We start from the raw sequence: 23503 nt of genomic DNA, 5'->3' as shown, positions 1-23503 counted from the left end.
GAGAATCTCTGACTCTGATCTCTCCTGTTGGTTTCTGTGGACAAAACATGAGATTACATCTCCTCATCCAGGGAGTACACACACACACACACACACACACACACACACACACACACACACACTCCACACACACACACACTCCACACACACACACACACACACACACACACACACAGTCTTGCATTTCTAACCAATTTAGGACTCCTCACATTTACATACCTTTTTAGGACCCTGCTTTCCAGACATCATAGAAGCACAGAAATTACACTCATGAGCTAGAAAAAAAATCTAATATGAGGAAATCACCGAAAGTTGCTGACTTCTTGAAAAAAGATCACTTGTAATTTTACCACCTACTTGAGACCGCACATTGCAAATCAAATCAAATCAAATTGGTCAAATACACATGGTTAGCAGACGTTAATGCGAGTGTAGCGCATTGCTTGTGCTTCTAGTTCCGACCGTGCAGTAATATCTAACAAGTAATGTAACAATTTCACAACAACTACCTTTTACACACAAGTGTAAAGGAATGAATACGAATATGTGCATATAAATATATGAATGAGCGATGGCCGAACGGCATAGGCAAGATGCAGTAGATGGTATAGAGTACAGTATATACATATGAGATGAGTAATGCAGGGTATGTAAACATTATATAAAGTGGCATTGTTTAAAGTGACTAGTGATACATTTATTACATCGATATTTGATGCATTCATTCTATTTTATGACTGAAAATATTGCATGTAGAATGCCACAATGATGCAACACGGATGGCAACTCAACGGCTGTAGTGTAGTTCTACTGTAGTGTAGTTCTACTGTAGTGTAGTTCTACTGTAATGTAGTTCTTCTGTAGTGTAGTTCTACTGTAGTGTAGTTCTACTGTAAAGTATTTAAACTGGAACAACCATTTCAGTAATGGAGTCATTATATCCAAGTAACAGATTAATAGTTTAGAAAAATGTATTTTATTTTTCTGTAACATTCAAAGTCAGCAGGCTTTGTATTCTTGAGACCTTAGTCACTCCAAAAGTGAACAACCCACCTGGGAAAACTTCCCCCAAACAGAGTGAGATGGAGGACATTCATCAACTGCCTATGAGCTTAAGTCAAGTAAGTCCCATTAAATCCTCAGAGGTACACCAAGATAGAAGCATCTTATACACTTATTATCTCTGATCTGCAACTATTTTGTTGTGTACATAGAACTTTACTGCTCTCCAGTCCCTGTTTACTAGCGCTTGGCCAGAAGCAGCAATGCATTTCTCACAGTCTTGTTTTCCAGGCGTTTTTCCCATTCGGATAAAATTCATCAAGGAATCTTCAACTGCATCCACCTCTATTGTCGACCAAAACCTTTTTGTTCCTTTGGCACCTTTGGAAAGAGATGACATTATGAATGACTACATTAAATAAAGGTTGAGTACAATACAGTATGTGTTCATCTCTGTATTAACTCTACCAGGTTGCAGCTGTATCTGCAGAGAGTGTTGAGGTTAAACTAACAATCCCAACTAAATAACTACATAGAGAAGGATGTGAGAGAAGAATGTGCAATGCTGACATCAAGGCAGAGTCAATCTGTATGAAATCTAAGCCCATCAAAAGGTTTGCAATGTAATCCTTCTAATAAAAGCAATACTTATTAAATTAAGTTCCCTCACCCAGGAAAAACAATGTAAAGTGTGGTAATCCTTCTGTGTTATCATCTATCCTGACACACTAGTTCAGATCTAACGTCTTGACTTGTGTCCAATCCAAACTGAACCGTTCTGTGCTGGCATGGTTGGAAATACACTAACTGATGAAAACAGGATTGATCTGGACCAGCACAGTACCATAAGCTGACACTACAGAGTGAAAACGCACTGACTGAAGGCAGCAGGAAACATGCTTACTGTGTGAGCCTCTCCTTTGTCCCAGCTTTCCCTTGGTCATTGGCTGTTTGGCCCGAATCGCTGACATCTCTCCTGGAAAACATCAGTGGAAATCATGTCAGTTTCACCCAATCCAACCTATCAACCAATCCATAAGCGATAACTGTTGGAAAAACTCAAAATGCAGGTTTATAACAGCTGTGCCATTCAAGCCTATTGAATATGGTATGAGAGGGACGGCTACAGCCACCCAAACCCTACAGATACAGCCATGTATTGAGAGGGGAAAGCACAATACCATGCTGAAATGAAGGCAGACTCCATCCTAACCTTTTTCACACCACTGTACAATCCAAACTGAACCGTTCTGTGCTGGCATGGTTGGAAATACACTAACTGATGAAGACAAAACAGATCTGGACCAGCACAGTACGGCCAGAATACTTATGGCACCGACAGAGATGGTCGCCTCGCTTCGCGTTCTTAGGAAACTATGCAGTATTTTGTTTTTTAATGTGTTATTTCTTACATTGATACCCCAGGAAATCTTAAGTTTTATTACATACAGCCGGGAAGAACTACTGGATATAAGAGCAACGTCAACTACCAACATTAAGTCCAGGAATATGACTTTCCCAAAGCGGATCCTCTGTTTCGACTATCACCCAGGGCAATGCATCAGATCCCAGTAGGTGACCCAAAACAACGGCGCCACAGATGGCAGATGGCGCGGTCTTCTGGTCAGGCTCTGTAGACGGGCACATCGCCCACATCTCACGAGTATACTACTCGCCAATGTCCAATCTCTTGACATCAAGGTAGACGAAATTCGAGCAAGGGTTGCCTTCCAGAGAGACATCAGAGATAGTAACATTCTCTGTTTCACGGAAACATGGCTCACTCGGGATACGTTATCAGAGTACGTAGAGTCACCCGGTTTCTTCACGCATCTCAGAAACAAACATCTCTCTGGTAAGAAGAAGGGCGGGGGTGTATGCCTTATGATTAACAATTCGGGGTGTGATCATAACAACATACAGGAAACTCAAGTCCTTTTACTCACCTGACCTAGAATTCCTCACAATCAAATGCCGGCCGCATTATCTACCTAGAGAAATCTCTTCGATTATAATCACAGCCGTGTATATCCCCCCCAAGAAGATACCTCAACGGCCCTGAAAGAACTTCATTGGACTCTATGTAAACTGGAAACCACATATCCTGAGGCTGCTTTTATTGTAGATGGGGATTTTAGCGAGGCTAATCTGAAAACAAGCTCCCTAAATTTTATCAGCATATGGAATGCGTGACCCGGGCTGGCATGATTCTGGTTCATTGCTACTCTAACTTCTGCGACGTATACAAAGCCCTCCCTCGCCCTCCTTTCGCAAATCTGACCACGACTCCATTTTGTTGCTCCCAGCCTATAGACAGAAACTAAAACAGGAAACGCCTGTGCTCAGGTCTGTTCAACGCTGGTCCGACCAATCTGATTCCACGTTTCAAGATTGCTTCGGTCACGTGGACTGGGATCGAGTTTATTTGAAAGTGCATCAGTGATGTTGTACCCACGGTGACTATTAAAACCTTCCCCAACCAGAAACCGTGGATTGATGGCAGCATTCGCGCAAAACTTGAAAGCGCGAACCACTGCTTTTAATCATGGCAAGGCGACCGGAAACATGACCGAACACAAACAGTGTAGCTATTCCCTAGGCAAGGCAATCAAACAAGCTAAGCGTCAGTATAGAGACAGAGTAGAGTCGCAATTCAACGGCTCAGACACAAGACGTATGTGGCAGGGTCTACAGTCAATCACGGATTACAAAAAGAAAACCAGCCCCGTTGCGGACACCGATGTCTTGCTCCCAGACAAACTAAACAACTTCTTTGCTTGCTTTGAGGACAATACAGTGCCACTGACACGGCCCGCTACCAAAACCTGCGGGCTCTCCTTCACTGCAGCCAACGTGAGTAAAACATTTAAACGTGTTAACCCTCACAAGGCTGCTGGCCCAGACGGCATTCCTAGCCGCGTCCTCAGAGCATGCGCAGACCAGCTGGCTGGTGTGTTTACAGACATATTCAATCAATCCTTATCCCAGCCTGCTGTGCCCACATGCTTCAAGAAGGCCACCATTGTTCATGTTCCCAAGAAAGCTAAGGTAACTGAGCTAAATGACTAGCACCCCGTAGCACTCACCTCCGTCATCATGAAGTGCTTTGAGAGACTAGTCAAGGACCATATCACCTCCACCCTACCTGACACCTAGACCCACTCGAATTTGCTTACCGCACCAATAGGTCCACAGACAACGCAATCGCAATCACACTGCCCTAACCCATCTGGACAAGAGGAATACCTATGTAAGAATGTTGTTCATCGATTACAGCTCAGCATTTAACACCATAGTACCCTCCAAACTCGTCATTAAGCTCGAGACCCACCGCCCTGTGCAACTGGGACCTCGACTTCCTGACGGGCCACCCCCAGGCGGTGAGGGTAGGAAACATCTCCACCCCGCTGATCCTCAACACTGGGTCCCCACAAGGGTGCGTTCTCAGCTCTCTCCTGTACTCCCTGTTCACCCATGACTGCGTGGCCATGCACTCCTCCAACTCAATCATCAAGTTTGCAGACGACACTACAGTGGTAGGCTTGATTACCAACAACGATGAGACGGCCTACAGGGAGGAGGTGAGGGCCCTCGGAGTGTGGTGTCAGGAAAATAACCTCACACTCAACATCAACAAAACAACCTCAGGAGGCTGAAGAAATTTGGCTTGTCACCAAAAACACTCACAAACTTTTACAGATGCACAATCGAGAGCATCCTGTCGGGCTGTATCACCGCCTGGTACGGCAACTGCTCCGCCCACAACCGTAAGGCTCTCCAGAGGGTAGTGAGGTCTGCACAACGCATCACCGGGGGCAAACTACCTGCCCTCATGGACAACTACACCACCCGATGTCACAGAAAGGCCAAAAAGACCATCAAGGACAACAACCACCCGAGCCACTGCCTGTTCACCCCACTATCATCCAGAAGGCGAGGTCAGTACAGGTGCATCAAAGCTGGGACTGAAAAACAGCTTCTATCTCAAGGCCATCAGACTTACACTGACTGAAGGCAGCAGGAAACATGCTTACCGTGTGAGTCTCTCTTTTGCCCCAGCTTTCCCTTGGTCATTGGCTTTTTGGCCCGAATCACTGACATCTCTCCTGGAAAACATCAGTGGAAAACATGTAATTTTCAAACAGGACATTGTAATTAAGAATAGGTCCATGTGTATGTAAAGTATAGACATACCTGTCAGATTTTCTTCATAAAAATTGCCTTCCTCTGATGATCCTGGGACATAACCATCTACACTGTTGCCAATGCTGGTTATTGAGTCATCAGTCTTGTATCCAAGCATAGCTTTGGTCAACTGTATTGAAGAAAAAAATTATATTGGATAACTAGACAGATGACAAAGTATTTGGACACCGGCACATTTTGATTAGTTACGACTGTGCTCCTCTACTTGTTTATGTTATAATACTATGAATATGGGATGAAAGTGCACACTTGCCCATCTTTGATTTACAAAGCTGATTCACAAGAACTTACAGTATGTGCTGGTGTTGAATGACACTTTAACTTACGTATATACTGTCTGTTCTGATCAACGGTGGTGCATCATCCAACACATTGACTATCGACCCAGAAGTACTGGCAGCCTCAGAGGTACTGGCAGCCTCAGAGGTACTGGCAGCCTCAGAGGTACTGGCAGCCTCGGTGTCTGACATCTAAGGATACAATAAAATGATATTAGTCATGTGCAAATTAGGCAATAGGATATGATAACGATTCAACCATCCCCAGTATCCTCATTCTAAACAACTGACAAACCTGCGCTTCGGGATTTATCTTTTCCTTTTCAAATCTGGCCTCACAAGTTGAACTATGCTTCTTTAGATTTTACATGCGCCTTCTTAGCCTCTGCAGTGCCTTTGTAAAGGAAGACAAAAAGAATAGTTGAGACTTAATAGAATGACAAGATTGCTCGGCACACAACAGGGGATGGGCTGGGGGACACCAATGACTGTTATCATTGACTAATAGAGGTCCAACAAACATCTATTACAATTTCTGTTTTTTTAAACTACTTTCAAGGTAAAAAAGCAAGTATAAGCATAACATAAGCACATTATGCAAGTTCCTGCATGCAACTAAAGCTGAATCTGTTTTTATGGATGGACTAAAAGAGAATCAGTATGAGTGGTTTGGCTAAAGCAAGGCAAGCGTACTCTAAATACTAGGCAAATCAGAAAACATACCGCATTGGTTACTTTGTAGGTTCCTGGACTCTTATCTTCCATTATGTTTTAGATCTTAAAAAATCTGTGTAAGAAATAGGGATTTGGTTAAAGAATCTGCCAATATATGTATGTATTGTATGTATGTATTTTTCAAGACAGTGAATTGTCACAGTCCTACCAAAATTGACACTTTCCACAACCCTTATTCTTGTTGTGGTGTTTCACTCTTTTATGTGCAAAAAAAAAAAGAACTAGGAACCGCACCACGCCCCTCCCCCCACCCAAACTAATGTCCATGGTTTTCAATAAAAAAAATCTGGTCACTTATTTCTTAATTAGTTTAACATATTTCTTATTTTCATCTGAATTATTTCAATGTAAAAAACGGTATTTGGGTAAGAAAGGGCTATAAAAAACGGGCGCAACTTCAATACATGAATTTAATGAGGGGGTTTAAATATTTTAACACACATACAGGCTTATAACTTGACAAAATAGATGAAAAGGAACTGGCTTTTCTTGCTAGCTTGTTACACTATAGCAATATTATTTTCCAATGCATGTAACATTGTTAACCACAATCATGTATTCTGAATCAAAGACACGTTTACCAATTATGCTAAACTTATTAGCTAGCTTGCAACCATAGCTAGCATATTATTATTTTTTAACTAGCATGGGTAGCATGCTAACCGTTAGCTAGCACGCTAACCGTTAGCTAGCACGCTAACAGTTAGCTAGCACACTAACCGTTAGCAAGCCACAAATAACTATAAGGTAGAAACATGCAAAGTAACAATTGCGCATTAATGAATTGTTTGGATAAACCTGCCAATTTCAATCTGTCATGACGCAGTATATCTGACACAATGCGGCTTTCAGACATGTCAATGCATGTTGGATTCCACCGAAAGACATACATGACTGACATTAATTCATTAAAAATAAAGACAACGAGAACATGCATTGCTTGTCAATACACCAAATACAATTTTAGCTAAAATATTGGTTAACAGTTTAGTTAATAGCTTACCTTCTTGCATGAATGCAAACATCTGCAACCATCCTCCTCTTCCTTAAAACACGTGCTGCACAGCTACTTCAGTGGTGATCACGCTCAGGCAGGGACAGGCTTGCCAGGTCAATTTCAAATTTCTAGGAGTCTGCTCAAAACCAGACTTCAAAACCCACCTTCACTAGCACAATTTTAGCAGAATACAGGGAAATTAATGATTTTTTAAAAATGCCATGTTGGTAACGTTGCAATATAGAAGTAGTATAACAACTTCCACCTAGCGACCAAAACCTTTCACCTGCCGCAAAGTTTTAAAAGTACATCAATAAACCACAAAATAGTGTACATGGCAACCTTGGGCAGAGATTTATGCTGCAACATGGGGGAGGGGGAACTGTGTATCTTTTATTATTATTATATTTTTATTAACAACAAATCAATACAGGAAGTACATATGGGAACACAAGTATATATAAATAATATACAAAGGACAGGGGAGGGGGGGGACTGTGTTGACCTATAAAACCTTTGATAGTTTGGTACTTTTGTGCACTTTGCAGTGGGGGAGGGGCAGGACCTCAAGCGGAAATTATGGCCAGTAGATATGCATAACAATGATTCCATCAGCCCAGATTTCTGAATATGTCTGCAATGTTATTACTGTTAGCCACATTTCCTTAGACAATTTGGGTTTGTAGCTTACACAATCAGTATCAGTGAGGTGTTAAGTGCAGCTACTTGAATGGTCTGTACATGAGAGATGGAGTGGTGGATATGTACATTTTTCACTGGGGAGACTTGCTGACACAAAAGTAGCTTATGGCAGGTTAATATTCGATCTAGCAACCTAACCCATCAGCAATCAGATGAATTACCTGCCCACAGACCACTCAAACAGCCTACTGATATTAACAACAGAGAGTTATGGGGAGGGAGGTATAATCAAAATGTCTGCTTAATGCTTTTGAGGGAGCAGCAGAAAAGTGTACCCAACCTGGGGTACAACTTGCTAGAATTGGTAGTTGAAGCAGTAGTAGTAGCCATGCAATGGCAGTAGTGTTGTAGTTGAGTCACAAAAGTCAGAGTCAATTCACAAGACCCTATGGCTACTCTGAGTTGAGTCAAAGTCACCAATGTTGGAGTCAGGAGTCGAGTCACAAGTCCCTATGGCTGAAATCAGAGTCCCACTGTTTGGTCCAAGAGTTCAAGTCTAAGACAATGGGTCCATATTAACTTAATATTAAGTTATTAACCCAGTCAGATAGTGGCAGGAGGAATTTGATCAATCATTTTTCATATCCCCTTTCTTTCTGTGCCAACAAATGTTTATATGCTACAGGTCAACCAGATTGTCAGCTAGCTAGCTAATTAGGTAACATGTTGAACATGGTGTGGCTGCACAGCTTCTTCATATTTGATGTAGTCTAAATAGAAACTGAAAGACACAGACAGACAGATACACCTCTATAAACTATACTGATGTCAGATATTAGTGGCTAATGTGCACATTCTGTGGAGGTCAACTAGATCTGTTAAAAGGTCTACAGCAACAACAACACATTTTATGTTTGTGTTAGAGAGCACATAACATGCCTATCTGAATTTAACTTAATCATTTGAAATCACATATTTCAATGTTAAGCTTTGATTTGTAACATTAACTGTTTTTCAGTGCATAGTAGTCTACAAGAGTCTGTAGAACAGGTTCATATTAGTGGTACAGTTGAGTGAAAATTCCAGCCAGCAGTTGAAATTTTGATACATTGTATGACACACCCTACACTACAGCCAATCATTGAGCAGCCTCCCATCCCCCTCTCCTTTACCAGGTCATATGCTGTATATTAAGGCCACATATAAGTATTAATGAACAAACAGCTATAGACTGTACTGAAGTCAGATATTAGTGGCTAATGTTAACATTCTGTGGAGGTCAACTGCTCCTAGATCTGTTAAAAGGTCTACAGCAATAACAACACATTTTATGTTTGTGTTAGAGAGCACATAACATGCCTATCTGAATTTAACTTAATCATTTGAAATCACAAATTTCAATGTTAAGCTTTGATTTGTAACATATTAACTGTTTTTCAGTGCATAGTAGTCTACAAGAGTCTGTAGAACAGGTTCATATTAGTGGTACAGTTGAGTGAGAATTCCAGCCAGCAGTTGAAATCCACCCACAACCACAAAGTCATATACACTGCTCAAAAAAATAAAGGGAACACTAAAATAACACATCCTAGATCTGAATGAATTAAATATTCTTATTAAATACTGTTTTCTTTACATAGTTAAATGTGCTGACAACAAAATCACACAAAAATGGTCAATGGAAATCAAATTTATCAACCCATGGAGGTCTGGATTTGGAGTCACACTCAAAATTAAAGTGGAAAACCACACTACAGGCTGATCCAACTTTGATGTAATGTCCTTAAAACAAGTCAAAATGAGGCTCAGCAGTGTGTGTGGCCTCCACGTGCCTGTATGACCTTCCTACAACGCCTGGGCATGCTCCTGATGAGGTGGCGGATGGTCTCCTGAGGGATCTCCTCCCAGACCTGGACTAAAGCATCCGCCAACTCCTGGACAGTCTGTGGTGCAACGTGGTGTTGGTAGATGGAGCGAGACATGATGTCCCAGATGTGCTCAATTGGATTCAGGTCTGGGGAACGGGTGGGCCAGTCCATAGCATCAATGCCTTCCTCTTGCAGGAACTGCTGACACACTCCAGCCACATGAGGTCTAGCATTGTCTTGCATTAGGAGGAACCCAGGGCCAACCGCACCAGCATATGGTCTCACAAGGGGTCTGAGGATCTCATCTCGGTACCTAATGGCAGTCAGGCTACCTCTGGCGAGCACATGGAGGGCTGTGCAGCCCCCCAAAGAAATGCCACCCCACACCATGACTGACCCACCGCCAAACCGGTCATGCTGGAGGATGTTGCAGGCAGCAGAACGTTCTCCACGGCGTCTCCAGACTCTGTCACGTCTGTCACATGTGCTCAGTGTGAACCTGCTTTCATCTGTGAAGAGCACTGGGCGCCAGTGGCAAATTTGCCAATCTTGGTGTTCTCTGGCAAATGCCAAACGTCCTGCACGGTGTTGGGCTGTAAGCACAACCCCCACCTGTGGACGTCGGGCCCTCATACCACCCTCATGGAGTCTGTTTCTGACCGTTTGAGCAGACACATGCACATTTGTGGCCTGCTGGAGGTCATTTTGCAGGGCTCTGGCAGTGCTCCTCCTACTCCTCCTTGCACAAAGGCGGAGGTAGCGGTCCTGCTGCTGGGTTGTTGCCCTCCTACGGCCTCCTCCACGTCTCCTGATGTACTGGCCTGTCTCCTGGTAGCGCCTCCATGCTCTGGACACTACGCTGACAGACACAGCAAACCTCCTTGCCACAGCTCGCATTGATGTGCCATCCTGGATGAGCTGCACTACCTGAGCCACTTGTGTGGGTTGTAGACTCCGTCTCATGCTACCACTAGAGTGAAAGCACCGCCAGCATTCAAAAGTGAACAAAACATCACCCAGGAAGCATAGGAACTGAGAAGTGGTCTGTGGTCACCACCAGCAGAACCACTCCTTTATTGGGGGTGTCTTGCTAATTGCCTATAATTTCCACCTGTTGTCTATTCCATTTGCACAACAGCATGTGAAATTTATTGTCAATCAGTGTTGCTTCCTAAGTGGACAGTTTGATTTCACAGAAGTGTGATTGACTTGGAGTTACATTGTGTTGTTTAAGTGTTCCCTTTATTTTTTTGAGCAGTGTATATTAAGGCCAAATATAAGTCTTAATGAAGAAACTGCTATAGACAATACTGAAGTAAGATATTAGTGGCTCATGTTAACATTATGTGGAGGTCAACTGATCCTAGATCTGTGACTTTAAGTGCCTAAAGCCAACTCTAATATACAGTACCAGTCAAAAGTTTGGACACACAAACTCATTTAAGGGTTTTTCTTTATTTTTACTATTTTCTACATTGTAGAATAATAGTGAAAACATCAAAACTGAGAATAATACATATGGAATCATGTTGTAACCAAAAAAGTGTTAAACAACTCAAAATATATTTTATATTTGAGATTCTTCAAACCCTTTGCCTTGATGACAGCTTTGCACACTCTTGGCATTCTCTCACCCAGCTTCACCTGGAATGCTTTTCCAGCAGTCTTGAAGGAGTTCTCACATATGCTGAGTACTTGTTGGTTGCTTTTCCTTCACTCTACGGTCCAACTCATCCCAAACCATCTCAATTGGGTTGAGGTCGGCTGATTGTGTAGGCCAGGTCATCTGATGCAGCACTCCATCACTCTCCTTGGTCAAATAGCCCTTACACAGCCTGGAGGTGAGTTTTGGGTCATTGTCCTTTTGAAAAATAAATGATATCCCCACTAAGCGCAGACAAGATGGGATGGTGTATCGCTGCAGAATGCTGTGGTAGCCATGCTGGTTAAGTGTGCCTTAAATTCTAAATAAATCTCTGACAGTGTCACCAGCAAAGCACCACCACACCTCCTTCTCCATGCTTCACGGTGGGAACCACACATGCATAGATAATCCGTTCACCTGCTCTGCGTCTCACAAAGACACAGTTGGACCCAAACATTTCAAATTTGGACTCATCAGACCAAAGGACAGATTTCCACCGGTCTAATGTCCATTGCTAGAGTTTCTTGGGCCAAACAAGTCTCTTCTTATTTTTGGTGTCCTTTAGTAGTGGTTTCTTTGCAGCAATTCGGCCATGAAGGCCTGATTCACGCATTCTCCTCTGAACAGTTGATGTTACTTGAACTCTGGGAAGCATTTATTTGGGCTGCAATCTGAGGCTGGTAACTCTAATGAACTCATCCTCTGCAGCAGAGGTAACTCTGGTTCTTCCTTTCCTGTGGCGGTCCTCATGAGAGCCAGTTTAATTATAGCGCTTGATGGTTTTTGTGACTGCACTTGAAGAAACTTTTAAAAAGTTATTGACATTTTCCTCATTGACTGACCTTCATGCCTTAAAGTAATGATGGACTGTTGTCTCTGTTTCCTTACTTGCGCTGTTCTTGCCATAATAGGGACTTGGTATTTTACCAAATAGAGCTATCTTCTGTATACCACCCCTACCTTGTCACAACACAACTGATTGGCTCAAACGCATTAAGAAAGAAAGAAATTCCACAAATGTACTTTTAACAAGGCACACCTGTTAATTGAAATGCATTCCAGGTGACTACCTTATGAAGCTGTCAAGAGTGTGCGAAGAGAGTGCCAAGAGTGTGCGAAGCTGTCATCAAGGCAAAGGGTGTTTACTTAAAATAATGTCAAATCTCAAATATATTTTTATTTGTTTAACACTTTTTTGGTTACTATGTGATTCCATATGTGTTATTTCATAGTTTTGATGTCTACAATATTATTCTACAATGTAGAAAATAGTAAAAATATAGAATCCCTTGAATGAGTATGTGTGTCCAAACATTTGACTGGTACTGTATATCTATTTTGCGGTTGGCTAAAGCCTCAAGTATGAAGGTAGGGTGGCCACGCCCATCTCGTTTATGAACTTTATGGGGCCTAAGGCCATTTCTAATATATAGATGCTGCTATTGGCTCAGTATTCAAGTATGATGTCGGGGGTGCCACGTTGTGCCACCCAGTTAAGTTACAAGTGTCCAGGGGCAAGCCTTCTTATATCAATGGTCTGATTAGCTCGAGACTCACATACGCATCTCCCCTCATTGCCATAGACATGTTTAAGCTATGACCCCCTAGACAAATCCCCTCAATAGCTTTGAAGACTAGAAATGTACGAATACCCTTAGTTAGATAGAATTTGTAAACGTTCCAAAAAGGGCCAAAAAAAACGGATAAAAATCTGTTTTTATAATATGTACCAGTTCATGAGGGTTGCCTAATCGCACACATGACATTTTAGAAAGATGTGACCTTTTTAACCCTTTGAAACAGCCCCTATGACCCCAATTCAAGGCACTTCCGGTTGTCACAGGAAGCTGAAAATAAACACATATCCTCATTGGGGTAGGCTTTTACAGAATCCTGAGTTTCAAGTCTTTACGTTAAGAACTGACTGATTTACAGAGGGTTGAACTCAGTGTTTATACAAACTGCAGGTTGGGTATATCAAAACCACTTTTAGGGTAATTTAACCACTTCCGGTTGCTCTAGGAAGCTTAAACTCAACACAGGTAATCCTCATAGTGGCCTGATGGATTGTCATTGAAGACAGCTTGAGATGGCAATCATAACCCACATAGGCATCAGGTTGAATTTAGGGCAGCAGGCAATGTATTCCTATGGGGAGAGATGTCAATGTAAACTGTTAGAAGAAAACACCCTGTTTTCACTGTTAAGGGTTAATTCCACACTGTCAAGGTTAGGCTTGCACAGATCGGGAGGACCTTGGGAAGGTTCCTGTGATTGAATTGTGCTTCTAGCCTCAACGGTTCTGCCGCTGTCACCCAAAAGCACCTCACATTTAGGTCAGGCTTCGTTTTGGGCCTTGTGCTAAGACCTTTCTGGATGTCAATATCGTTCCCCAAAAACGTCAGAGACAGCTGCTCTTCACATATGTGGCTCTGTATATGGCCCCCAACCATAATCTGGAAATATATTAAATTCAGACTATACATGGATACATAGCACTACCTAGGTGGAACTTGTAAGTCCTCCAAAAAGAGCCAAAAAAACCGGATAAAAATCTGTTTTTATAATATGTACCGGTTCATGAGGGTTGCCTAATCACACACATGACATTTTAGAAAGATGTGACCTTTTTAACCCTTTGAAACAGCCCCTATGACCCCAATTCAAGGCACTTCCGGTTGTCACAGGAAGCTGAAAATAAACACATATCCTCATTGGGGTAGGCTTTTACAGAATCCTGAGTTTCAAGTCTTTACGTTAAGAACTGACTGATTTACAGAGGGTTGAACTCAGTGTTTATACAAACTGCAGGTTGGGTATATCAAAACCACTTTTAGGGTAATTTAACCACTTCCGGTTGCTCTAGGAAGCTTAAACTCAACACAGGTAATCCTCATAGTGGCCTGATGGATTGTCATTGAAGACAGCTTGAGATGGCAATCATAACCCACATAGGCATCAGGTTGAATTTAGGGCAGCAGGCAATGTATTCCTATGGGGAGAGATGTCAATGTAAACTGTTAGAAGAAAACACCCTGTTTTCACTGTTAAGGGTTAATTCCACACTGTCAAGGTTAGGCTTGCACAGATCGGGAGGACCTTGGGAAGGTTCCTGTGATTGAATTGTGCTTCTAGCCTCAACGGTTCTGCCGCTGTCACCCAAAAGCACCTCACATTTAGGTCAGGCTTCGTTTTGGGCCTTGTGCTAAGACCTTTCTGGATGTCAATATCGTTCCCCAAAAACGTCAGAGACAGCTGCTCTTCACATATGTGGCTCTGTATATGGCCCCCAACCATAATCTGGAAATATATTAAATTCAGACTATACATGGATACATAGCACTACCTAGGTGGAACTTGTAAGTCCTCCAAAAAGAGCCCAAAAAAACGGATAAAAATCTGTTTTTATAATATGTACCGGTTCATGAGGGTTGCCTAATCACACACATGACATTTTAGAAAGATGTGACCTTTTTAACCCTTTGAAACAGCCCCTATGACCCCAATTCAAGGCACTTGCGGTTGTCACAGGAAGCTGAAAATAAACACATATCCTCATTGGGGTAGGCTTTTACAGAATCCTGAGTTTCAAGTCTTTACGTTAAGAACTGACTGATTTACAGAGGGTTGAACTCAGTGTTTATACAAACTGCAGGTTGGGTATATCAAAACCACTTTTAGGGTAATTTAACCACTTCCGGTTGCTCTAGGAAGCTTAAACTCAACACAGGTAATCCTCATAGTGGCCTGATGGATTGTCATTGAAGACAGCTTGAGATGGCAATCATAACCCACATAGGCATCAGGTTGAATTTAGGGCAGCAGGCAATGTATTCCTATGGGGAGAGATGTCAATGTAAACTGTTAGAAGAAAACACCCTGTTTTCACTGTTAAGGGTTAATTCCACACTGTCAAGGTTAGGCTTGCACAGATCGGGAGGACCTTGGGAAGGTTCCTGTGATTGAATTGTGCTTCTAGCCTCAACGGTTCTGCCGCTGTCACCCAAAAGCACCTCACATTTAGGTCAGGCTTCGTTTTGGGCCTTGTGCTAAGACCTTTCTGGATGTCAATATCGTTCCCCAAAAACGTCAGAGACAGCTGCTCTTCACATATGTGGCTCTGTATATGGCCCCCAACCATAATCTGGAAATATATTAAATTCAGACTATACATGGATACATAGCACTACCTAGGTGGAACTTGTAAGTCCTCCAAAAAGAGCCAAAAAAAACGGATAAAAATCTGTTTTTATAATATGTACCGGTTCATGAGGGTTGCCTAATCACACACATGACATTTTAGAAAGATGTGACCTTTTTAACCCTTTGAAACAGCCCCTATGACCCCAATTCAAGGCACTTCCGGTTGTCACAGGAAGCTGAAAATAAACACATATCCTCAATGGGGTAGGCTTTTACAGAATCCTGAGTTTCAAGTCTTTACGTTAAGAACTGACTGATTTACAGAGGGTTGAACTCAGTGTTTATACAAACTGCAGGTTGGGTATATCAAAACCACTTTTAGGGTAATTTAACCACTTCCGGTTGCTCTAGGAAGCTTAAACTCAACACAGGTAATCCTCATAGTGGCCTGATGGATTGTCATTGAAGACAGCTTGAGATGGCAATCATAACCCACATAGGCATCAGGTTGAATTTAGGGCAGCAGGCAATGTATTCCTATGGGGAGAGATGTCAATGTAAACTGTTAGAAGAAAACACCCTGTTTTCACTGTTAAGGGTTAATTCCACACTGTCAAGGTTAGGCTTGCACAGATCGGGAGGACCTTGGGAAGGTTCCTGTGATTGAATTGTGCTTCTAGCCTCAACGGTTCTGCCGCTGTCACCCAAAAGCACCTCACATTTAGGTCAGGCTTCGTTTTGGGCCTTGTGCTAAGACCTTTCTGGATGTCAATATCGTTCCCCAAAAACGTCAGAGACAGCTGCTCTTCACATATGTGGCTCTGTATATGGCCCCCAACCATAATCTGGAAATATATTAAATTCAGACTATACATGGATACATAGCACTACCTAGGTGGAACTTGTAAGTCCTCCAAAAAGAGCCAAAAAAACCGGATAAAAATCTGTTTTTATAATATGTACCGGTTCATGAGGGTTGCCTAATCACACACATGACATTTTAGAAAGATGTGACCTTTTTAACCCTTTGAAACAGCCCCTATGACCCCAATTCAAGGCACTTCCGGTTGTCACAGGAAGCTGAAAATAAACACATATCCTCATTGGGGTAGGCTTTTACAGAATCCTGAGTTTCAAGTCTTTACGTTAAGAACTGACTGATTTACAGAGGGTTGAACTCAGTGTTTATACAAACTGCAGGTTGGGTATATCAAAACCACTTTTAGGGTAATTTAACCACTTCCGGTTGCTCTAGGAAGCTTAAACTCAACACAGGTAATCCTCATAGTGGCCTGATGGATTGTCATTGAAGACAGCTTGAGATGGCAATCATAACCCACATAGGCATCAGGTTGAATTTAGGGCAGCAGGCAATGTATTCCTATGGGGAGGGATGTCAATGTAAACTGTTAGAAGAAAACACCCTGTTTTCACTGTTAAGGGTTAATTCCACACTGTCAAGGTTAGGCTTGCACAGATCGGGAGGACCTTGGGAAGGTTCCTGTGATTGAATTGTGCTTCTAGCCTCAACGGTTCTGCCGCTGTCACCCAAAAGCACCTCACATTTAGGTCAGGCTTCGTTTTGGGCCTTGTGCTAAGACCTTTCTGGATGTCAATATCGTTCCCCAAAAACGTCAGAGACAGCTGCTCTTCACATATGTGGCTCTGTATATGGCCCCCAACCATAATCTGGAAATATATTAAATTCAGACTATACATGGATACATAGCACTACCTAGGTGGAACTTGTAAGTCCTCCAAAAAGAGCCAAAAAAAACGGATAAAAATCTGTTTTTATAATATGTACCGGTTCATGAGGGTTGCCTAATCACACACATGACATTTTAGAAAGATGTGACCTTTTTAACCCTTTGAAACAGCCCCTATGACCCCAATTCAAGGCACTTCCGGTTGTCACAGGAAGCTGAAAATAAACACATATCCTCATTGGGGTAGGCTTTTACAGAATCCTGAGTTTCAAGTCTTTACGTTAAGAACTGACTGATTTACAGCGTTCGCCACAATAACATCTGCTAACCATGTGTCTTTATATACGGTATGTTATACCATATATGGCATCTTGCCTATGCCGCTCGGTCATTACTCATCCATATATTTATATGTATATATTCTATTCCATCCCTTTACTTGATTTGTGTGTATTAGGTAGTTGTTCTGGAACGGTTGTTGTTGAATTGCTAGATTACTTGTTAGATATTACTACAATGTGTCCTAAAATGGTTACAAATACAAGACTGTGTGTGTGTGTGTGTGTGACAAGAACATTTGATTTGATTTGTTTTGATACGCTGCAGTATGGTATGTTACCACCAGGTGGCTTACAAAAATACCCCCTTCTTAGGACCCTGACAGTTTTGTGTGATTTTCAAACCAGGCATATTAGCATGCTATTTGCAGGCTATTCCAATGGTTTCCCTAGTTGAGACCATGGTTTTGGACCTAACTTGGTCAAAGGTCCTAATATGGAAGGTGTTTATATAAGTTGAGGTCCTAATACGATCTCAAAAACGAGAACACACACACACACACACACACACACTCCACACACACACACACTCCACACACACACACACACACACACACACACACACACACACACACACACACACACACACACACACACACACACACACACACACACACACACACGGAGGGAATGTTGCGTTTGTTTAATATTGTTTTAGGACTATGAAAATGGACAAAAGGACTAGCCTATGGATTATCACAACAACAAAAATAAATGTGAACATGGGAGAGGAGAAATGACTAGAGACAGTGTTATTTAACTCACTGACCATGACCCATGAGTTCTTCTTACCTTTGTTCAGTAGAAAAGTCTCCCTCTCTAAAGAATATAGGTTGAAACATAGACTGGTCACTCTTCATGGACACACAGCTGGGTACAGGGGAGGCTGGTCTCTCCTGCTTGATTGGTCTTCAACACAACAGAGACAAACATTACATCTCTCATCTACTCTGAGCTCAGATGGGGAAACAGAAGAAGTTTCATTCCAAAAAGCTATATATCCATTTTCAGAAATGTTCGTAAATTAGCTTTTATTGTTTATTAAAGAAGTTATGTTTATGCTAAATTATGTTTATATTTTTTTGCTAAATGAGATGGCACGTGGGTACCTGCTTCTATAAACCAATGAGGAGATGGCACGTGGGTACCTGCTGCTATAAACCAATGAGGAGATGGCATGTGGGTACCTGCTTCTATTAACCAATGAGGAGATGGCATGTGGGTACCTGCTGCTATAAACCAATGAGGAGATGGCACGTGGGTACCTGCTGCTATAAACCAGCGCGAACTGCGTCACAAATAGAACTGACTTCTAGACGCTCGTTGTTAGCGTGCGCGAGCAGTGTGTCATTTTTAACAACGAAATTAATTTAGCGACACGAGCGTTGTAGTCAGCCTGTCAGCCCCGCTAAAAGGCTGGTGTCGTTACTCTGCCTTCTCCGGGGGCATGTTGAGGTAAATTTACTAGCCGGGAGGGTTGATTTATGTAATTTATTGGTGGACTGGAAAACGCACTCTTGTCTTTTCTATTCCGAGGTTGTTTACTCGCAATATCAGATATTAAGATGTTTTTTTATAATGAATGTTTACTGAGGTTGAGGCTCTGACTAGTGATTATTTACCCGGTGTTCAATACCTGCTATTGAGGCGCCCTGAAAATAATATTCAAAAGATTGGTCCTTGGACACAGAGGGGTTAAACACTAAAGTTACCGTCCATCTAGGGAAGAGAGGAGAACCGGACAGAGGTAGCCAGCATCCGTCAACGAGAGAATTATGTATTGTTAGCTAAGTTAACTAGGATGCTGCTGGTATAGTAGCTAGCTAGCTTACCTAGCTGTACCGACTAGCTTGGCTAGCTAGCTGGTCGTTCTGTACCTCGTCTCGATGAAAATGACGAATCCAGTGAACCACAAAATGAAACAAGGATAGAGAGTGAAAAGGATCTGGCTACACTCATACTGTCCCTGACAGTAAAGAAAAAAGCAAATTGAACAAGAAACTTCGGTGTCTCAACACTGTAGTGAACTCCGTCGTTATTCCCCAAGATCACCTCAGACAACTCTGCGCGTAACCGGACAATATGCTTGGCGCCACACCGAACGTGGACGCGGACAGTTCTGTACGGGGACATAAGCAGTGCAACACAATCAACTAAACCTAGTCTTTGCAGTGGGTTACATTAGTAATATTCATTTTTTATTATTATGTTAAACAAACATTCTATGTTTTTTTATAACAATGTTTTGAGATCTGGGCCCATATCGCCAATGTGTCTCAGAGTAGAAAATTGGTCGTATAAGTGCTGAGAATAAAGACATTTTACACTTATGGGTATAAATTAAAGCTATGCATGAAGTCTCTAGTCCCACCTAGTCGGCAGATATTTAGGACACCTGGTGAGCTGTCCTAAGTAGTTAAGAGTTAACAGCAGGTGTCTTGATAATACTATAGAATAATGCAGTGAGTCAGTGGTTCCTGAGCCACATGTAATTGCTTTGTAGTAGTTAAAAATAATGTTTTATATTTCTATATGATCAATCTATAAATAATATAGACCTACATGCAACAGTGTGTGTTGTGCTTTTGGCAATGATTTATGTATAATTATGTATAACAAGCGATACCATGTATGTCTGCATAGCACTTTGTCTTCATTTTGGCAGATGAACTCATGCTTATTTCTGAAGATTAACTCAGGTTTTCACCCAGTGGCTAAGGAATTGGAGCTGTGGCAGGAGTTGGACCTGTGGCCGAAAGGTGGCTGGTTTGAATCCCGGGCTGGGCGCTGGAAAAAACAGGAGGAATTGATCTGACCACTGGAGGGCTGCTGGGTTCACATCCTCAAAACATTAACCTTTTGTTGATCAGAACTCTAGAGGTTCATCTTCACTGAACCCAAAAATATATATCACTTTTAGTGGTTCCATATATTAAGGAAGTGATAGAAGCCTTTTTGGGTTCTATAAGGAACCTTCTTTTCTAGGAGTGTAAAATAAACACGTTTATCTTTTGATGATTTAATTATCTACATCATGTTACTTCAAGTTGTCCCTTTGGAGCGCAACATCACATTGTTAAAAAATAATCCTAAATTGGGCGTGGCTATAAATTGGGCAATTGAAGGCATCTAGGGTGTAATATGTGTTAGATGAATATGAACATTGTACGCAACGTTGTAGGAAACATTATTGGCAAGGGACTTGATGCCATCAGAATTGGTCAAAAAAAATATGCATTCCATTATATTAGGCAATAATTCAATCGAATAAAATCTAATTGTATTAGTCACATGCGCCGAATACAACAGGTGTAGACCTTACAGTGAAATGCTTACTTACGAGCCCATAAAACAATGCAGGTAAATAAAAAATACGATTAAGAATAAGAAATAAAAGGAACAAATAATTAAAGAGCAGCAGTAAAATAACAATAGTGAGACTATATCCAGGCGGGTACCGGTACAGAGTAAATGTGGAGGCTATATACTGATGGGTACCGGTACAGAGTCAATGTGGAGACTACATACAGGTGGGTACCGGTACAGAGTCAATGTGGAGACTATATACAGGTGGGTACCGGTACAGAGTCAATGTGGAGACTACATACAGGCGGGTACCGGTACAGAGTCAATGTGTGGGGGCACCGGTTAGTTGAGGTAATATGTACATGTAGGTACAGTTATTAAAGTGATTAGATGATAACAGAGAGTAGCAGTGGTGTAAAATGGGGGGGGGCAATGCAAATAGTCTGGGTAGGCATTTGATTAGATGTTCAGTCAGGAGTCTTATGGCTTGGGGGTAGAAGCTGTTTAGAAGCCTCTTGGACCTAGACTTGGCACTCCGGTACCATTTTCCGTGCAATAGCAGAGAGAACAGTCTATGACTAGGGTGGCTGGAGTCTTTGACAATTTTTAGGGCCTTCCTCTGACACCGCCTGGTATAGAGGTCCTGGATGGCAGGAAGCTTGTCCCCAGTGATGTACTGGACTGTACACATTACCCTCTCTAGTGCCTTGCGGTCGGAGGCCAAGCAGTTTCCATACCAGGCAGGGATGCAACCAGCCAGGATGCTCTCGATGGTGCAGCTGTAGAACCTTTTGAGGATCTGAGGACCCATGCCAAATCTTTTCAGTCTCCTGAGGGGGAATAGGTTTTGTCGTTCCCTCTTCCCAACTGTCTTGGTGTGTTTGGACCATGTTAGTTTGTTGGTGATGTGGATGCCAAGGAACTTGAAGCTCTCAACCTGCTCCACTTCAGCCCCGTCGATGAGAATGGGGGAGTGCTCGGTCCTCTTTTTCCTGTAGTCCACAATGATCTCCTTAGTCTTTATGTTGAGGGTTAGGTTGTTATCCTGGCACCACCCGGCCAGGTCTCTGACCTCCTCCCTATAGGCTGTCTCGTCGTTGTCGGTGATCAGGCCTACCACTGTTGTGTCATTGTCAAACTTAATGATGGTGTTGGAGTCGTGCCTGGCCGTGCAGTCATGAGTGAACAGGGAGTACAGAAGGGGACTGAGCACGCACCCCTGAGGGTCCCCTGTGTTGAGGATCAGCGTGGCAGATGTGTTGTTACCTACCCTCACCACCTGGGGGCGGCCTGTCAGAAAGTCCAGGATCCAGTTGCAGAGGGAGGTGTTTAGTCCCAGGATCCTTAGCTTAGTGATGAGCTTTGAGGGCACTATGTTGTTGAATGCTGATCTGTAGTCAGTGAATAGCATTCTCACATAGGTGTTCCTTTAGTCCAGGTGGGAAAGGGCAGTGTGGAGTGCAATAGAGATTGCATCTGTAGATCTTTTAGGGCGGTGTGCAAATTGGAGTGGATCTTGCGTTTCTGGGATAATGGTGTTGATGTGAGCCACATTTTATGTTCAATCAATCAATTGATTTATCTTTTGCTACTTGTAGGCTACTGTCTGTAATTTGTCTCAATATATTTTATGATGTGTAGCCTAACGTGATTTAGTGCATTTTTATTGGGTAAGCATTAGAATAAGGCGCCTCAATATTTGCAGCCATAGGTGGTAATATTCCTCGAGGTGCTGATCCGTCATCAGTATTGTGAAATAATTATAATGTTAATCCTTTGTCAAATATCTATATAATGGATAATATTTCAACCGGACAACAGCGTATTCAATAGAATTGAAAAAGAACGGAGAGTGCGCACAAGGTCATGTGCGTAAACCTCCAGTGAAAATGTTCCTAAAACTAATTATTTTTTAATGTTTTTTCAAAAAACAAGCCTGAAACCATGTATAAAGGCTGTTGACATCTAGTGGAAGCCATAGGAACTGCAATCTGGGAGCTAAATCCCACTATTTTCAATAACAAGTCAATGGAAAACATTGACACATCAAAAAATCCCATTTCCTGGATGGATTTTCCTCGGGTTTTCACCTGCCATATCAGTTCCGTTATACTCACAGACATTATTTTAACAGTTTTATCTACCAATTATATGCATTTCCTAGCTTCTGGGCCTGAGTAACAGGCAGTTCACTTTGGGCACGCCAGACTCTCCAAAATTCAGGATACTTCCCCCTAGCCTTATGAAGTTAATAACTTCTTAAGGCTAGGTGGGACGCTAGCAAACCACCTCGACAACATCCGGTGAAATTGCAGAGCGCCAAATTCAAAACACAAAATTCTTAATATTAAACATTCATGAAAATACAAGTGTCATACATGATTTTTTAGCTTACATTTACATTTTACATTTTAGTCATTTAGCAGACGCTCTTATCCAGAGCGACTTACAGTAGAGTGCATACATTTTATTACATTTTTACATACTGAGACAAGGATATCCCTACCGGCCAAACCCTCCCTACCGGCCAAACCCTCCCTAACCCGGACGACGCTATGCCAATTGTGCGTCGCCCCACGGATCTCCCGGTTGCGGCCGGCTGCGACAGAGCCTGGGCGCGAACCCAGCCCAGCC

At 42.3% G+C, this 23503-nt stretch overlaps 1 protein-coding gene across 2 annotated transcripts; it reads right to left on the bottom strand.

The window, feature by feature from the left end:
- Positions 1-957: 957 nt before the first annotated feature.
- Positions 958-9272, bottom strand: LOC120041636. Of its 2 annotated transcripts, XM_038986502.1 has the most exons (8): positions 7225-9272; positions 6210-6273; positions 5782-5880; positions 5535-5678; positions 5197-5317; positions 5037-5108; positions 1907-1978; positions 958-1383 (listed from the first exon to the last, which is right to left on the bottom strand). In XM_038986502.1, exons 4-8 carry the CDS (start codon positions 5676-5678, stop codon positions 1178-1180), a joined length of 615 nt encoding a protein of 204 aa, XP_038842430.1. In that variant the 5' UTR covers positions 5782-5880; positions 6210-6273; positions 7225-9272; the 3' UTR covers positions 958-1177. The 2 variants fall into 2 exon arrangements, with proteins under 2 accessions (XP_038842430.1, XP_038842429.1); XM_038986501.1 differs by having other exon boundaries at positions 6210-9272.
- Between the last annotated feature and the right edge of the window lie 14231 nt (positions 9273-23503).

This window comes from Salvelinus namaycush, unplaced genomic scaffold (genome assembly GCF_016432855.1).
Source record: "Salvelinus namaycush isolate Seneca unplaced genomic scaffold, SaNama_1.0 Scaffold493, whole genome shotgun sequence".
Classification (NCBI taxonomy): Eukaryota; Metazoa; Chordata; class Actinopteri; order Salmoniformes; family Salmonidae; genus Salvelinus; species Salvelinus namaycush.
Note: the sequence above shows the minus strand (reverse complement) of the source record. Positions and strands in the feature narration are given on the sequence as shown.

What these genes read in the sequence shown, in the direction of transcription:
- LOC120041636 (XM_038986501.1), bottom strand. Translation starts at nt 5,678, where the DNA reads ATGTCAGACACCGAGGCTGCCAGTACCTCTGAGGCTGCCAGTACCTCT. An exon ending in TTATGAAGAAAATCTGACAG is followed by an intron (nt 5,109 to 5,196) that starts GTATGTCTATAC and finishes GATGTTTTCCAG; the next exon opens with GAGAGATGTCAGTGATTCGG. An exon ending in GCAAAAGAGAGACTCACACG is followed by an intron (nt 1,979 to 5,036) that starts GTAAGCATGTTT and finishes GATGTTTTCCAG; the next exon opens with GAGAGATGTCAGCGATTCGG.